This window comes from Zalophus californianus, chromosome 1 (genome assembly GCF_009762305.2).
Source record: "Zalophus californianus isolate mZalCal1 chromosome 1, mZalCal1.pri.v2, whole genome shotgun sequence".
NCBI lineage: Eukaryota > Metazoa > Chordata > Mammalia > Carnivora > Otariidae > Zalophus > Zalophus californianus.
The window spans coordinates 57,796,959-57,814,921 of NC_045595.1; the positions used below are offsets into that span (position 1 = coordinate 57,796,959).

The 17,963-nt window shown below is 50.2% G+C and overlaps 1 protein-coding gene across 2 annotated transcripts in view; it reads left to right on the plus strand.

The window, feature by feature from the left end:
- RUVBL1 (RuvB like AAA ATPase 1) overlaps nt 1-17,583 on the plus strand; it is a 41,097-nt gene extending 23,514 nt beyond the window's left edge. The window contains exons 6-11 of one of the 2 annotated variants that reach the window (XM_027587246.2): nt 331-480; nt 2,658-2,721; nt 4,098-4,296; nt 11,495-11,597; nt 15,872-15,963; nt 17,193-17,583. In XM_027587246.2, the coding sequence (XP_027443047.1) occupies nt 331-480; nt 2,658-2,721; nt 4,098-4,296; nt 11,495-11,597; nt 15,872-15,963; nt 17,193-17,352 (768 nt within the window). In that variant the 3' untranslated portion in view covers nt 17,353-17,583. The remainder of the gene's footprint in view (nt 1-330; nt 481-2,657; nt 2,722-4,097; nt 4,297-11,494; nt 11,598-15,871; nt 15,964-17,192) is intronic. The other variant, XM_027587247.1, reaches the window with a different exon arrangement.
- The last annotated feature ends 380 nt before the right edge of the window (nt 17,584-17,963 follow it).

Here is a 17,963-nt window from a genome sequence, read left to right on the forward strand (position 1 = left end):
ACCTACAAAAGAGTCTGAACGGCTCCCTCCGTCTCCAGTTAATCTACTGGATTTGCCCTTTATCAGGAATTGCATACAGTTAAAAGAAAGAGAGGGGGGAAAAGATTCAGAGAAAGTATCAGGTGTTTTTCAACTGGGTTTTTGGAGCCCAGTGATGAGCAGATAGCTTCCCTCTCTTGGCAGCGGGGGCGTGGGGCATATTTCGAGTTTGTCAGGTAGGCTGTCAGGCCCACAGTTGGGAACTGAGACTTTTATCTCACTTAGCACTGTGCCATTTGGGGACTTGGCAGTGAACACTCACCGGGCACTCAGGTTTCTTTCTTTCTGCAGAGGCAGGGCAGGTGTGATACCTATGCCACAGAATTTGACCTTGAAGCTGAAGAGTATGTCCCCTTGCCAAAGGGGGATGTGCACAAGAAGAAAGAAATCATCCAGGATGTGACCTTGCACGACCTGGATGTGGCCAACGCACGGCCCCAGGTACTGCCTTGATGTGGGCATGACCTGGCACCCGAGCCCTTTTGTGTGTGCATGGAAGCTCTGGGAATGAATTGTCAGTGTCTTGCTGCCGTTTCTTAGGGCAGACGGTCCTTTTCTATCTGTAATGTTCAGCAATTAACATCGACATGAGCTACGAGGGACTCCTTTGTTCCAATTCAAATGCTCTAGTCACAGATGATTTCATGTGTATTGTTTCTTACCCCAGCCAGGCCTCTGGCCCTGAGCTAGCCAGCTTCTTTCGTGGCTTCCCTCCAGCAAGCAGGCTCATGCCTGGGATTCTCTGGGTGTTAATGGTGGAGGGCAGGAGTGTTCTTTGAGCCCTTTGCAGGATTCCCGAAAGCCTGACCAAGCTGTGTCTTTCCCTCTGCTTAGTGAAATCTTCGGTGTTTTAGCTTGGAGCAGGAGTTGTGTTGGCTCCTCATGCTGACAAATGGATGCTTAGGCCTTGACTAGTAAAATGTGGGGGAGTACAGTATGACTCTATGACATCTCTGCAAAATGTGCGATTTTAAAACCCCAACTCACCCTGCTGGTAGCCTTTCAGTTTGATTTCCTCTTCATCCTACGAGTCTGCCTTTTCATTAGCAGGGAATAGGCTTTCTAACCTGAAATTTGATCCTTGGGTGTTTTGCCCCTTAGAGGCTTGGCCAAGAGATTGCTGAAGAATCGTTTGTGTTTTGTTTTGTTTTGTTTTTAAGATTTTATTATTTATTTATTTGCAAGCGAGAATGAGAGAGAGAGAGAGAGAGAGAGATCAAGCACACAAGCAGGGGGAGCAGCAGGCAGAGGGAGAAGCAGGCACCTCACTGAGCAGGGAGCCCGATGCAGGGCTCGATCCCAGGAGCCAGGGATCATGACCTGAGCCAAAGGCAGATGCTTAACGACTGAGCCACCCAGGTGTCCTGCTGAAGAATCGTTTTGGACCAAGAGGTCCATCTGTATGTGGAACAGCTGTCCCCAAACCAGCCTCCCGGGAGCCTTCACCTTGGTTAGAGTGTTTGGCCAAGACTTGGAAGTCAGGGATTGTGTCACTCTGACACTAATGAGTTCTACCCATTAGTCACTTGGTGTCCGTGGGTTTTCTGTGATTTAGGGTGCTCTGGTTTTGAGTTTCCTCCTTTGTGAAGAGGGCATAATAGTTCCTACCCTGCGGGATCAGATGTTGTAGGTTCTCAGGGAACATTCGCTACATTTTATAGCTGAACATTTAGTAAGCACCTCCACCTCTGTCCCAGGGCCTGGCAGAATGGGATCACGAAATGCTAGGCAGATGACTGCCCTGGGAGGGGCTGGCGGTGAGCCTGTTGGTGAGTCTGTTAGCAGCCAGCCGTCCTGCAGGGTCGGCTCCCCAGACCAAGCAGCCCCAGGGCAGGACTCGCTGGAAGTGACTGTGCAGTCAAGTCTAGAGAGGAGATGTGGGAACGCAGATAAGTACATCCTTATACTTACCTCAACAGTCCATCCATCCCCAAGGGAACCAGAGCATCGGCAGAGGGTAGGCGTCGGATGCCCCATGAGGGCATTTGACCCGAACTTTGATGGGTAACTGGAGCTTCCTGGAAAAGAGACTGTGTTTCCAGGTAGGTGGACTAGAATATGCAAAAGCATTGAATCGTACAAGAGCACGGGTGTTTGGAGAAGGGTTGGTCCTGTGTGGCTGATCAGGGAATGTGGGATCGGAAAAGGATATGGCTGGAGAAGGAGATTGGGGCAGGCCGCACAGAGCTGGTACATCCCATGAAGGCCAAGGGGGACCTCTTAAAAATTCCTCTGTGTTTAGTAGAAGTGCCTCACATGGGGCACCTGGGTGGCTCAGTCATTAAGCGTCTGCCTTCGGCTCAGGTCATGATCCCAGGGTCCTGGGATCAAGCCCCGCATCGGGCTCCCTGCTCAGCGGGAAGCCTGCTTCTCCCTTTCCCACTCCCCTTGCTTGTGTTCCCTCTCTCGCTGTGTCTCTGTCAAATAAATAAATAAAATCTTGAAAAAAAAAAGAAGAAGAAGAAGCTCCTCATGCTTTCCATTGAGGGTGTCTGGGGTCTCCACACCTAAAACCCCGTGTCCAGTTGACAATGGGAAGCAGTGTGATGGTGGTGGTGGAGACCTTTGCAGCTGCCTTAGAAAGCGGAACTGACTCTGTGAGTCTTCTGTTTTGCAGGGGGGGTCAAGACATCCTGTCTATGATGGGCCAGTTAATGAAGCCAAAGAAGACAGAAATCACAGGTAAGAGAAACAGCAAGGCCTGAGAGCAAGAACCAGAACCGTAGGGCTCTGGACTCTGATGTACTGTGTGAGGCTCTTTGAGTGAATCCTCGGACCTGAGGAACTACTTTGGGACAGGTTCTTCCTCGTCATTCAGAGCCTGACTTCATCCTAGCGTACTGTGTGCTGTCTGGCCCGGAGTGCTAGCGCACTCTCTTGAATGCATTCAATATCCTTGCACTCATCTTTGAAGATGGAGGCCATCACAATCTGGTCCCTTCGAGGTCCCGGAAATGTGGACGGTATCAGTCCAGCTGTGCAGGACAGCTCCTGCCAGAGCACTCCTGAGCACAGCAAGCTCCACCGCCTCGGTCCTGGCTCTTTTTGCTCTGCAGCGGCAAGGCAGCTCCCAGCCTGCCCAGCTCAGCTTCCTGGGCACTTCCCATGGCTTGGCAGGAATGTTGTTTCTCCCTTGTGGACCTTCAGTTTCCCCTGCTTCTCTTCCCAACTGGCACATCCCTCTTTTTTCTAAGCACCTGTCACTTTAAAATGTTAAACATTAAAGCCTGTTACCTGTTTTGTGTTAGCCAGCAGAATGATCTGAGACTTTTCTAGTAGAGTCGCCAAGATCAGTTTCTGTGTTTTCACGGTTTTGACCATGACCTCCTCTTTTGACCATCCCTGCCTCCTGGCTTTGGTGGAAGATGCAGCATCAGATCTTTGTGTTCTGTATTTGTGAGCAGCTCCCTCCTCATGATAGTGCAGGAGCTGGTTTGGAGAACAAGAACGGTCACCTTAGGTGGTCTCATGTAACTCTTGAGAGACCCATCCCTCTAGAGCTCTGAGGTTGGACCTTTCCTCAGAACCTGCCTTCCTCACAGGTTTCCTTCCAGAGAGCCTTTTGCATGCACTGTATTCCTTCATCTAGGCACTTGATTGAAAGTTAATTAACCCAAGCTTTGTCATACAGGGCCAAAAGAAAGGGTCATTTGATGAGTGCAGAACAGGAAAATTTGCATATGAAAACTCACTTCAAGCAGGACTCCCCAACTTCTGTTCTCTGGGATGTGGCAGGGCACTAGGTGGGTGGGTGTGAGTAATAAAGCAAAGTGGAGAGCGTGACTGGGGGGTGCATGCCCCTGTGAAGACATGCAAAACTGTAAAAGCCATTACAGACTTAACATGTCGGCAGGGGAAGCTGCCAGTTCTGTGACTTCTCCGTGGTGATTATCCCTGTTTTCAGATCATGACACCGAAGTGGGAACGTAACCTGCCTGGGGTCAGATAGTAAAAGTGGGCCCCACACTTGGCTTTGGATCAAATGGGGATGGGAGAAGAGGAGAGGAGGTGACTGCTTCCCCACCTAACCGTGCCTGTCTCTTCTTACTGTCTCCTAGACAAACTTCGAGGGGAGATTAACAAGGTGGTGAATAAGTACATTGATCAGGGCATTGCTGAGCTGGTTCCAGGTGTGCTCTTTGTTGATGAAGTCCACATGCTGGACATCGAGTGCTTCACCTACCTGCACCGGGCCTTGGAATCTTCTATCGCCCCCATCGTCATCTTTGCATCCAACCGAGGCAACTGTGTCATCAGGTAGGGTGAGTCCATCTGGGCTCATGTTTTCCTCTGGGATCACTTTCAACCCATAATGTTGTGAGTCAGGATAGAGATGAAGGGAGATCATGTTCATTTTGAGAGAAACCTGCCAAAGTGGCTTGTCTTCACAGGTAGTTCATGCATCAGCCTCATTCCATCATGGCCATCCAGGGCAACAGCCATCCTGTTACTGAATATGAGGGCCTCCCACATGGTCTCTGGGGTTACAGTGTGGTGTGATTTGGTCATTCTGTTGGAGAGGGCAAAGGTAAGGTCAGTCAGGCTGGCCTTGGGTGACCTTACATATGTTAATTTCTATCCTCATACTAGCTGTGGGTGGTAAGTATTCTTGGCTTTGTGTTTTAGATGAAGAAACAACAGCAGAATAAATCCTGGTTGTAAAGATAAAGATATGATGAGGACCCAGATCTTTCTAATAATGAAACCAGTAACAAAACCAGTATTTTCTCTGTATCTCTCTACCTTCTTGGAGCCACACTGGTGCCTGCCCCTACCCCTACCCCCCTGAGGTCTGCCTTTGGGAAGGGTGGATGTTGAGACCTGGAAGGCACATGCCCACATGATGCTCACCCTGCCAGGATGGGCCCAGGGCTGGGTGGGGGGGTCTTTCTCGAGTTTCTTTTTCTCCTGAGTACTCTGCAAATGAGCAGATGAGCCCCAGAGAACACACTGTCTTCCCAGCTCTCAAGGGCCATGTACTTGGTAGTTTTCTTGCTCTTTGGTTTTCTGTGCTCCGGTTTGAATGCTGGGGCACAAAGCAGGGTGGTGAAGAGCCCTTTTCAAGCCTGCCAGGGAGAAGTGTGGGAGAACAGAGCCCTGGAGGCTGCGTGCTCCTGGCAGCAGGGGTGGTAGGAATCTGGAAAGAGACCCTAAGGCCCATGAATATCTCAGTACAGAGCTGGAGCCAGACCAAGTTAGGAACCCAAATTGCTGATTCACCTAGACTTGCCTCTGAATGATGGTGGGTCACATGCAGGACTTTAGCTGGCTCTTGACAGTTTTGTCTCCATTGAGATTGTTCCAAGGCTATGCTGCTGGCTCTGGGGCAGCTCCCCTCTCAGGTGATCGTTCTGTTTCAGAATTAGGATTTGCTTACATGATTCAAGTTCATGTGGCAGCAGCTTGTAGTCATTCTTTGAATCCCTCCTTGTATTGGTGTCTTGACAAGATCACCATCACAGGTGTTTTCTGCATTCTTGGGGAGAAGGCAGCTTATTCCAGGGCCAGGCCAGTCGTTGGTGAGAGGAGCTGGCTACCTGGGCAGCCTCTGGAAACCAGTATGTGACCTGGTGCCTGGTGAGCCTGGCATCCCTGCCGCCCACACCCTGTAGTTTTGCTGGACTTCTGCTTGCTTTGGTCAGACCTGGCTTCAGTCTGAAAGTTGGTGAAAGGCTCAGCCTGGACTGATGGCGCCCCCTGCTGGGGGGCTCTGCCAACAGGCTCCTCTCCTTCACAACAGATAACCCAACCCAGCAGATGCCAGTGGAGCCTGGCAGCGTCTGACAGGAGCAGACTCTTAGGCCTCAGAGTACCTTCTCTCAGACCCATCCCACCCGGGAAAAAAGTACACAGGAAGATGGTTCTGAACTCAGAGCATGCCCAGTGGGGAAGGAGCTCTGGTCAGCCTGAAACCTGGGAAACTTGGCCCCAGCGCCCCCAGACGGATTTCATCAAGGGCTGCTAGAGGCTGTGGCTGCCCACTGCTGCCAGACCGCAGTGGGAGGAAGATGCTCAGCGTGTGATGCTTTCTGCAGCTCTGCTGAAGCAACCAGAATTGGGTTGTATGCTCTAGATGAAGGTTTTGGTGCGAAGCGCTGGTAGCTGGTAGGGCTTTTGTTGTAGTGGTGAGAATAATGTGAAATTAGCAACAATAAAAATAATAGCCAACATGTATTGAGGAGTTCCTTCTGTGCACACTGCTGGTCACACCTCAACTTATTGGGGAAGGGACTGGTGTTCTCACTGTTCACATGAGGATACTGAGGCTCCACCACGATGGGGGATTTGGCCAAGGTCATACAGCTCAGAAGTAAGGCTGGGGTTTGAATCTAGGGTGTTGGACTTCAAAGCTCATGCTCCCAACAAGATTTGGTTTAGATGTGAAGTGTTGAAATTTCTGGAATATTGGTACAGTTTCGGCAACATATGACTTGCTTCCCCATAGACTTTACTCCTGGAGGGAGCTGTCGAGCTTCCTTGCCCTTCAGACCCATATCTGACCTCCAGAGCTCGAAAGGCAAGAGGAGGGAGGGAGCTCCCTGTAACTGAGGGCTTCCTCTGTGCCCGAAACTGTCCACAGTACTCTAAGTAGGTCACCCCATGTAATCTCCTGCACCTGACGATTCTGTGGGCAGGTGACCTCATTTCCAGACTCCCACGGGAGGTGATGTGAGTGGGCCACAAGCCTGGGGGTCGGCTGGCTCTAAAGCTCCTGCCACCCCTGTTCTCCCGCACTGTTTCTGGTCAGTGTGGGGTGTGGAGGGGGGGCTGAGCTGGTGCAGGTCACTGCCGCCTCTGTCAGGGAGTGGCTGTGAAAGTGCCAACTGCCCCCTCTTCCTCTAGGTCATGTCTCCTTGTGCACAGGGCAGGGTAGCCATTCTTGCAGGAGCACCTTCAGGCCTCAGGCTCCTCCTGAGAAGAGAGAATGCCCCTGGGCGCCAGGGGTGGTGCAGCTGCATGGGCTCCACCCTCCCTTGCCACCCTCAGAAGTCCCTTCTGTGCCAGGACCCTCAGCCATTAAAGGAGAGACTGGCCTTGATCCCAGCTCCCCAAACTTAAGGGGTCTTCTTTTCCTGTGGGAAATAGCTCCCTGGGGTTAAGGAGTCTTTGTGGGAGTTTCTCTCCACAACTCACTCTGTTGCAGCAAAGAGCAAGACTTAAACAGTGTAGTCTCCATTCGGTGTATTCCTGTGGCAGAAGATGGTACATTTGAAGAAAACAGCTTTATGGAGATAGAATTCACATACAGTATAATTCACCCAACTAAAGTGTACAATTCAGTGGTTTTTAGTATAGTCACAAAGTTGTGCAACCATCACCACTGTCCGTTTTAGAATATTTTCGTCACCCCAGAAAGAAATCCTATACCCATCAACAGTTATCCTGCTGCCACGCCTCACCCCCCAACTGTTTTCCCCCTCTTTTCTCCCCACAGCCGCTGGCAGCCATTCATCTACTTTCTCTATGCGTTCGCCTTCTCTGGACAGTTCATATAAACGGCTCCACACGACCTGTGCTCTTTTGTGCCTGGCTTCTTTCACGGAGCATAATGTTTTCAAGGTCCATCCGTGTTGTAAACCGTGTTAGTGTTTATTGGTTTTTAAGGCTGAATAGTATTCCAAAATGTGGACTATTTAATAATACACTGACCCTTTAATTAGTTGATGGACATTGAGTCATTGGGTTGTTTTTACTCTGTGGCTCTTATGAATAATGTTGCCCTGAACATCTGTGTACAACTTTTTACGTAGACTTTTGTTTTTATTTCTCTTGGGGACATACCTATCAGTGGAATTATTGGGTCCGATGGGAATTCTTTTTAACCTTTCAAGGAACTGCCAGACTGCTTTCCACAGCGGCTCACCATTCTCACCAGCAGTGGCTGAGGGGTCCAGTTGCTCCACAATCTAGACGACACTTACTACGGACGTTTATAGTCTAGCCTTCCACGGGGGTGTGAAGTGGTAGTTCACAGTGGTTTTGATTTGCATTTGGCTATTGATTTTGAGCATCTTTTCATGTGTTTCACAGCCATTTGTATGTCTTCTGGGGAGAATTGTCTGTTACTCTCATTTGCCCATTTTTTTTTATTCAGGTTGTCTTCTTATTATGAGATCTAAGAATTCTTTATGTATTCTGATACTAGACCTGTACCAGATGTATGATTTGCAAATATTTTCCTCCAATCCTGTGGGTGGTTTTTTCAGTTTCTTGATAGTGTCTTTAAGTTTTGATGCCGTCCAGTTTTTCTCTTATTTCTTTGGTTGCTTGTGTTTTTTGGGCTCATATCCGAAAAAACATTTAAGGTCACAAAGATTTACACCTGTGATCTCTTCTAAGAGTTCTGTAGTTTTAGCCTTTACGTTTAGGTTTATGATCATTTGTGGTTAATTTTGTGTATAGTCTAAGGAAGAGGTATGTCCAGCTTCACTCCTTTACATGTAGATGTCCGACTGTCCCAGGACCATTTGTTCTTCAGTGAATCGTCTCGGCAGCTTCATCAGAAAAGCAAATGGTTTTCTTCTTAGGACTCTGCCTGTGTCCACTGAGCCAGGGTGCAGTGGACTTACGGGAGTTACCCTTCACATTACCCAGAGAGGTGTTCTCCACTGCGTCTCCTGTCATCAGAAAAGCTTTGTGGTATCTGTGTTCCTGTAGCCACAGGGTTATATAAAGAAGCAGTCAGGCAGTGATTCTCAGCCAGGGACGTTGTGACTTGTCATGACTTTGGGTGCTACTGGCATCTGGTGGGTAGAGGCCAGGGATGCTGCTGAACATCCTATAATGCCCAGGAGAAGCCCCTACAAAAATTATTTGGTCCACAATGTCAAAAGTGTCAGCGGAGGAACCTTGAATTATAGTAAGATGGAAACGTTCACAATTGAGTCAACCCTTTGCACTTGTAAGTGTAGCTATAGGATACAGAAGTACAGTGACCTTGTTCCTGCAGATAGACCATATTGGATTCTAAGGAGAATTAGGTCTGTGGCATCACAGCCCAAAACTATATATCTGGAAGAGGCATGGCATTAACACAGTTGGAACAATTGTCAAATGGCCTAATGGTGAAATCAATATTGGGCTGACACCAAAGCCAGAAAGGAGCCTCTGGGTACAAGAATAAATCTGCAATTTTAGCCAAAATGTAATTGTTGCAGTTTATTATTAGCAATTTTATAATCTATACTGACAGTTATGGCAGCCTTGTCAGACAGTGATTGCTCTGCACTGAGAGCTCCTTTTGGGCTCACCGCCCCCCCTGGAGGAGCACTGGTAAATAGGGGCTTCCGGTCCCTCACCCACTTAGCAAGTGATGGGACAGACCCTTTTGTGGGATTTTTGCAGCATAGAATCCCAGAAACTATTTTTTACTAATATGTTTTCTAAAAGAAACTTTGTACCTAAGTTTCATAGCTTGGACAAATGTTTCGGCTTTAATTCCTGAAAAATACTTGGCAGTCTTTAAGCGGACCTTTTTGTTTAAATTTTTAGTTTTGTGGATTCAAAACTGTAAGAGATTTTTCTTTGTTTTTTGCATAAAAAAGGAAACATCAAATTAAATTTAAAGAAAAAAAATCTGAAAAAAACTGGAGTTTTGCGTCTTGGTGAACAACTTTATTGGAAAGGTTGGAGAAAAATAAAGATGCCCTTTCGCTTAAGAATTTGTGGGTTAAGGGGCACCTGCGTGGCTCAGTTGGTTGAGCGTCTACCTTCGGCTCGGGTCATGATCCCAGGGTCCTGGGATCGAGCCCCACATCAGGCTCCCTGCTCAGCGGGAAGTCTGCTTTTCCCTCTCCCTCTGCTGCCCAGCGCCCCCCCGCTTGTGCTCTCTCGCTCGCTCTCTCCCAGATAAATAAATAAAATCTTTTTTTTTGGTAAAGATTTTATTTATTTATTTGACAGAGAGGGACACAGTGAGAGAGGGAATACAAGCAGGGGGAGTGGGAGAGAGAAGCAGACTCCCCGCTGAGCAGGGAGCCCGATGCGGGGCTCGATCCCAGGACCCTGGGGTCATGACCTGAGCCAAAGGCAGACGCTTAACGACTGAGCCACCCAGGCGCCCCTGGATAGAATTTCAACAGCTAGATTTCTTTACTGAAGTTGTATTTCTTGAATGCTCACTTGTATTTGAAACTGAATATTCTGGTAATATTAACAACTAAATCCAAATGACCTGCCTTGTTCTCTGTTCTATTGATGAGTTATGACCCCATAGACTCTGCAGTCTGGCGTAAGTTTAGGAATGCCAGAGTCAGTGCTGAATCGAGCTGCTGCTGCGACTCTCGGAGGCTGAGGCAGGAGCACACGGCATAATAGCACATTGGGCTTTCAGACACAGCGGCTGAAGCTGACCTTGTGTGCTACCAGCTCTGCTCGGCATGCCTCCTGTTGGGCAGTTGGTGTCTCGTGGCCTCATGGGTTGGCAGGGCTCCCTCCTGGGCCGCTCTTCCTATGGCTTGGCTAAGGATTCGAGAGAAAAATAGGCACAAAGGACATGATTAGACAGTTCCCAAAAGGCAAGAAAATAATCAGTGGATCTAAGGGAAACATTCAAATGATTCACTAATAATCAAGGAATTGTAAATTCAAACAAAGTGTTACCCTTTCTTTTTCTAAACCATTAAAGCAGCAAAATATTTAAGAATTAGAATATCCTGTGCTGGTTATAATGCACTGAGATCAGATCACTCATGTAGCTGTGGAAATTAGTTCACTCATTCATTCAAACATATTCAGGATTGTAGCAGGTACTCTGAGAGTTGCTGAGGAAATGTTTATGGCTGTATGCATGAAATTATTTATCAAACATCATTAATAATAGCAACAGTTGGAAACTACCTAAATGCCCAACAGTTTGGGTTAAGGAAAATACTTGATGGGTTTTTTTTTTTTTAAGATTTTATTTATTTATTTGAGAGAGAGGGAGAGAGTGCGTGCCTGCACGAGCAGTGGGGAGGACAGAGGCAGAGGGAGAAGCAGACTCCCCAATGAGCAGGGAGCCTGATGTGGGGATGTGGGGCTCCATCCCAGGAAGGACCCTGGGATCACAACCTGAGCAGGCAGACACTTAACTGAATGAGCCACCCAGGTGCCCCCTTCATGGGTTATTAAAACTGAAGCAGCATGGACAAAAGCAAAAAAAATCTACACACTTAGTGTGATTTATAAAGACATCTATATGAAAATTTGGTAAATATCTGTATGAATATTTTTAATAGGATTTTAGGTGGCCTTTTTTTCCCTCTTTCCCAAATTTCCTATTGTATTGACACTTGCTAAAATAATGAAGTTGTTTTTGATGCCACCTGAATGTTAATTGGTTCACTCTGTGGTCATGGGTTGACTCAGGATTGAATTGCCTGCTTTGTCATTGTGAGTACCTCAGCCATGTTTCCAGTATCCAGTTTCTGGTCTCAGAGAGGCCTGGGTGATGTGATCATTTTGGTCCTTGCAGGGGTACTGAAGACATCACCTCTCCTCATGGCATCCCTCTTGACCTTCTGGACCGTGTGATGATCATCCGGACCATGCTGTACACCCCACAGGAAATGAAACAGGTGAGCCTCCCTTGCCCCGCCCTTCCCTCTTCTCCCCTCATTTACTCCTAGCGTTCCCTGTTGCTGTGCAGAAAGGTATCCATGGAGCAGACCTGGCTTCCACCACCATTCTGGCACTTAGCTGCTGGCCTTGGGCAAGTCACAGTACTCCGGGGCTTCAGTCCTCCCGTCCGAAAGATGGGTGGGCTGATGAGACGTTGCCTGAGGTGTGCCCAAACCTCAGCTAAGGTCTGTGGGTCCTGGCTGTTGTCTCTTCTACTACATGCATTCTGATAAACTTTAGGAAAGGGATAGTGAAAAAATCAACTTGATGACAGCCATTAGGGAGGCCACCAGCTATAGGACAGAGGCAATAAGATATGATTTAGCAGTCATTCTTGGTGTCTCGGCCAGCCCCTGTCCGAGGCCTCTTCTGCTGAGTAGGCAAAGCCAAGTACTCCATCCCACCAGAACCCACAGCAGGCTGGCTCCAAAAGGGCACAGAACCTGGAGTGGGGCGAGCGACTATCTGCTGCAACCAGTGTGACTAGTGGCAGGTCTCCTGGGGGCTGTGGAGGCCATAGAGATGATGGTGAAGCAGGGTCACACAACTTAGAGGGGCCCCTGGAAGTGGTGGTCCTAAAACTAGCCTATAAGAGGCTGAAGGAGGTATACCTGACTCAGAGCGGATACTCAGAATTCTGTGCGAGCTGGATGTGCATTAGGCCTGAGGATGGGAAATGAAGCAGGTGTCTGCAGTCGGGCCTTACCCCGGGGGGCACCGTCCCAGCTCTCCACACAGGGTTCGTCTCTTGCTTGATCTGGAGTTGGAGCACCACGTGCCCAGGCACTTTACACTTAGAATTTCTAGTCCTCTTCCTGGTACTGCCAGGTAGTCCTTGATCCCCTCTCTTCCTGTGTATGGCTCAGTCCGTGAGTGGCAAGTCCTGGGTGCGGAGCCCAGGCCACGTGCTCAGTGGTGGGTTGCGCCCTAGGTTGGTGTCCCACTGGGGCAGCACTGCTGGGCTCTTGCCCTGCCCGGCCCACCCTTGTGCCAGAGAATCTTGCTCCCGGCATAGGTCTCTCACTGCGGGGTCCGTGTGGCCACAGACCAGGTGGACCAGGGCTGCACTGATGTCTCAGCGGGCCCTGCCTGGACCCTCTCCTCTCACAGAGCACAGGCCCTCTTTGTTGGATGTCATGCTGGGCCTGTGGACACACTTAGCAATGTGATTCCATTTGCTCCCCATTACCTGTGAGGTGGGAGAGCTATTGTCACTGTCATTCTTAAAGATGAGGACACAGAGACCCAGGCCCACTCGTCTGCCCAAGTTCATAAAACTTGTCAGTGGCCAGTAAGTGACAAGACTGACAAACCAGAGTCCAGGCTGCCTGGTCCAGAAACCCATGTTCTTCCTCACCGGGCCACTAGCTCCCACCTGCTAGACATAGCTCAGTTGGGGGTGGATTCCCTGTGGCAGTTTGTGAGCATGGCCTTTCCTTTTGCCTCTCCGGGGCACTCCCTGGCAGCCCCCCTGCTCACCATGGTCTCCCCCCAGCCCCGCCCCGCCGACGCTCGTTGTTGGCCAGTGCCCACCAGTGCCATGGTGATGTAGGGAGCTGGGGACCACCAGAGCCGTAACAGTGGGGGGCGGCCGCGGGCGCACTGTTGGGGACACAGTGTCCATGGCCGGGGCCCTGGCACCAGATTGTGGTCTCCGGCTCCTGGATGAATGGTAGGTTGAAGCCAAGGCATTCACTGAACAGAAGCAGAGGCAGAAGCAAAGGAAAAGTTGGTTGCCCCCCCCAAAACCTTACCGTGGGACAGGAGCCCCGTGTCGTCCTGCCAGGAGAGGCAGCCCCACCCACTTGAGGTGCTTTGTGGCCGAGTGACTTGAGCCACTGGCACACCTCTGTGATCCTTGGCCTTCTTTGTCCTCTGGAAGGTCTGCTCTCTCTTTTCCAGGTTGTGAGGACTGAGGGACAGTAACCGAGGGAGGGGACCAGGCTGGCCATCCTTTGTCCCAGCGCAGTTATTACAGCTACTAATGGCTTACAGGTGTTCACCACCCGCTGGGGGCCTTATAGCAACTCCCAGTAACCAGGCTTTAAGGTTCCCGAACTACAAAGGTCCTGTGGTCACAAAGATAAGCTGCAGAGCTGGGACCCCACTCAGAGCCAGTTCACCTTTGTTGCCTCCATTCGACCCTGGAGCACAGGGTCCGAGCTCTCCTGAAAAGTTCTGCACTGTGCTTCTGGCTCCTGGGCTGGTTCCCTTCTTGGCTCAGTCAGGAGGGTGAGCAGAGGTCACTGCAGCTGCCAGGACGCGCATTGCTTTGTTCTGATGGGCTCAAGGGATAACCTCAGCATTTTTACTGGAGCCTGGGTAAGTTTTTAAAAAAACAAAGTAAATATAACTTGTGTACTCTGCCATCAGTGCCGACACCCTCATAAACTATCCCTGCAGGTTATTAAATGATTAAAGATCTAATTTATGAACTGTCCGTTTCCGAGCAGTCTGAAACAGGAGCTCTTGGGATTGCTCTGACCTGCTGGCAAGAGAGAGAGAGTGAGAGCAGAGCGGCCCTGACATTCCTGAAGCCCGACTCTGAATGCTGTACAACTTGCTGAAGGCCAGATGCTCTGGGCTGAAGCTCTCTCCTTGACCAGACTCTCGGATTCAGTATTTGCATCTCCCTAGAGTTTCCGAAGTCCCCCGGAGGACATTTTTCTTGGCAGGACCTGGAGGTTTCCTTAATCCCCAGCTGTCAGGGCAAAGCCCTTTTCTGGTAGAGCACAAACCTCTCTGGCTCTGGCTGGTGTGGTCAGAGGGGACTCCTGTGGTTGGAGTCAGGAGCAGGGATCTCTCTTCCTGCTCTTTTTTGTGCCATCCTTAGGCCTATCCAGTAACTTCCCTCGCCTCGGCTCCATTTAGCTTTGGCCCCTGGACAGTGGAATTCCTCATGCACAAGCTAAGAGTCTTTTGACAGAGGTCATACATGGCAGCCCACTGGCTGAATGAAAAGTTTTATGTAGCCAGTGCTGTGATTGTGAGTGATTCAAACAAGTTGCCAACATTTAGAAATTGGGACATCTCATACAGAAGTCTAAGTTTTGAGTCTCTTTGGACCAGATGGAACTTCCCTGAAAGCACCTGCCCTCCGCCCTGCGGCACCAGCGGCCTGCGGCAGACGTGCCACCTGTCCTGGCTCGTGCAGCCTTGGCTACCTTGGCCTCTGCCCTGGTCCAGTTCTGTGAGACCTGGCTTTCCTCTGGAGCACGACTTTCCCCATTCACGGCAGCTGCCATGCGAGGGGCCCTCACCGGAGTTCCCAGATGCTGAGCGGCCTGCCCCAGTGGGTCTCTGCCTCAGAGCCTCAGGGCTGGTGTGAATTCAGAGTCTGGCTCCTGAACCTCTGGTCCCTCTCTTCCCCTTGCAAGGGTTTGGCTGGGGACTCAGTCTTTCCCGTTTCCTATTCCTCTACCTTGGGTGTTTTTATGGCTTTAATTTAAACAAGGGCTTCTTGATATCTTGTTTACGAAGCTGCCAAAGTGAAAAATTCCTGTATTATATGAGGCTCGAAGTCCTCGAGTTATCTCGGCTCCCCAACACACAACATCATTATCCCAGCTGCCCCTTATCACTCAGTGCTGGTGCGCCTGCAGGATCCTGGGGCCATGTGTGTTACAGCGGCCCTGCCGCCAGCCCGCCTCCCCTCGGCTTCACCAGGATCTTCACACTGCAACAAGCGTCAGCCTCTTCGTGATAGATTAGATATCTCCCAGTGATGTTATGAGGGCTGGTAAATCTTTAAAAGTAACTTTTTTGATTTATTTAATCATCGTATTTATCAAGCAAATAAAAAATGTCTCTTCTTGCCTGAGTGCTTATAGGTGGTGGTGCCCATGCTGGGGAGGAAGGTTAGAGCCCTGGAGGGAGCCCTGGCAGGTTTCGGAGGGGCCTGTGTTCTCCAGATCTAGGAACTGCATTAGGGAGGCTGGGGAGGCAGGGGCTGAGCTACCCTGGTGCACACCTCCAGGGGTACCAGCCGCCTTCTAGTCACTGTGAGCCCAGGCTGTAAGCTGTTCACACAGAATGTGGTTTGGCTAGAGCCCCAAGGTGTGCCAGGCCAGAAGTCCTGGGCGGAGGCCAGCTCTCTGCCCCTCCAGCCTGGGTTTGGGCCTCTTTAGCACTGATGATGCAGGACACATGGGACAAGGTCGTTTTTAAAGCACTTGATAAAGGGGACACTTGAGGTCAGTCACTGTTGATCATGGTCTTTCTCCTCCAAAAGATCATTAAAATCCGAGCCCAGACAGAAGGAATCAACATCAGTGAGGAGGCGCTGAACCACCTGGGGGAGATCGGTACCAAGACGACTCTGAGGTGAGCGCGTCTCCCCGGAGCTGCTCCCCACCTGCTGGTGCCTGCCCAAGGGCCCAGTGGGGCCACCGGAGGGCCCTGGGACATAAAGGCGGATCCCTCTCACGGGGCATAGGACCATGTCTGCCCTCATTGCTATGATGGGTCTTGTCCTGGGCACTGTGATTTAGAATGTGGAATATTCAGGTGATGATGCTCATAGAGCTAGAGTAACAGGTTAGGTCCCCTTGTCCTGTAGCAGATGCTCCCCTGTGTGGAGAGCTTGCCAGCCTCCTTGGTGGAGGCGACAGACGATCCCGAGATCAGGGTCCAAGGCAGACGGCTCACTGGCCGGGCTGTGCTTGGCCCCTCCCCTGGGGCTCTTCTCCAGGCTGAGGCGGGCAAGGAGGGGGAGGGCGGGTGTGGGCACAGATTGCTCTCCTGACTTCACCAGGGGTCTGAAGCCAGCTGCCTGTAGGATGTCCCGCTTAGTGCTTGGGAAATCATGACCCAAGTCCCTATTTCTGTTTCCCTTTGAGTCTGTTCCTTCCTCCAAGGTTGAAGCAGAACTGCAGGCTGTTTTATTTGGGTGGAGCGGTGCTCTAAAAACTCCCAGAGTTCCGTGGCTTTGCAGGGGGGATGTGCTTTTAGTTGGCTATGTGTTCATTTGCCTGCTCTGTGCAGTGTCCCAGTCTGGGCCTTAGCATTTCTGGCCTGTGCCTGTGTACACCACAGTTTGTGGTCCCCCCTGCTAAAGATTTTATTTTATTTACTTTTTTTTTTTTTAAGATTTTATTTATTTGACAGAGGCACAGCGAGAGAGGGAACACAGCAGGGGGAGTGGGAGAGGGAGAAGCAGGCTTCGGGCACCCTGGGATCATGACCTGAGCCGAAGGCAGACGCTTAACGACTGAGCCACCCAGTCCCCCCTTATTTACTTTTGTAAGTAGGCTCCACACCCAGTGTGGAGCCCAACATAGGGCTTGAACTCAACCTGAGCTGAGATCCAGAGTCAGACGCTTAACCAACTGAGCCAGCCAGGCGCCCCTGTGGTCTCTTTGAAATAAAATAGCAATGTAGTTACTGCTGTTACAGAGAACTTCTAGACTGACAGAGATTTGGGGGCTAGGATGTGTCGTGCCGGTGACTTCCCTCCTCTGATGGGGTCATGAGACGGCAGGTCTTGCTGGTGTGGTGAGGGGGCTGCCACCTGTGGCCCCGTCTCACCCCTGCCCTGGCCCCTGTCACTCTAGGTACTCGGTGCAGCTGCTGACCCCAGCCAACTTGCTGGCTAAGATCAATGGGAAGGACAGTATCGAGAAAGAGCATGTCGAGGAAATCAGTGAGCTCTTCTATGATGCCAAGTCCTCGGCCAAAATCCTGGCTGACCAGCAGGATAAGTACATGAAGTGAAGACAGCTGAGGTGTTCTGGAGAGACTCCGGGTGTGCCTGGCTGGGTGCCGCCTGCGAGCAGGAGGCTCGCCCTGCGCTTTGGGCTCTGTCCCCTTCGGCCACGGCGGGCAGCACCAGCTCAGTGTGAAAAGTGTTGCTTTTTAAATTATTGTAACTTCTCCTGTGGTTGCTTTGAAGGAACCCTGCCTCACCTGGCATGTTTTCTAATAAATCCTTGTAGGTTATTTTGATGACCTGTCTCTCTCTAATTTTTTTAAAAATAAACTGTATTTTAGAATAATTTTAGATTTCCAGAATTGTTGTGAAGATAGTACAGGGAGTTCCCATATACCTCACGCCACTTTGCTTAACTGTTAATATCCTACAGTGCTGGTTTGGCACATTGTCCCAGCTAATGAGCCAAAGTTAATATGTTATTATACCCTACTCGCCTTTCCTGGGTTACTGAGCGGCCTCATCTGTCCCAGGATCCCGCCCAGGATGTCACGTTACATTTAGCCATCATACCCTCCTTCAGTTCCTCTTGGCTAGGACAGTTCCTTGTTTTTTCTACATTGACGGGAAGAGGCGTGCTGGTCAGGTGTTCTGTTGAATATCCTGCAGCGGGTTG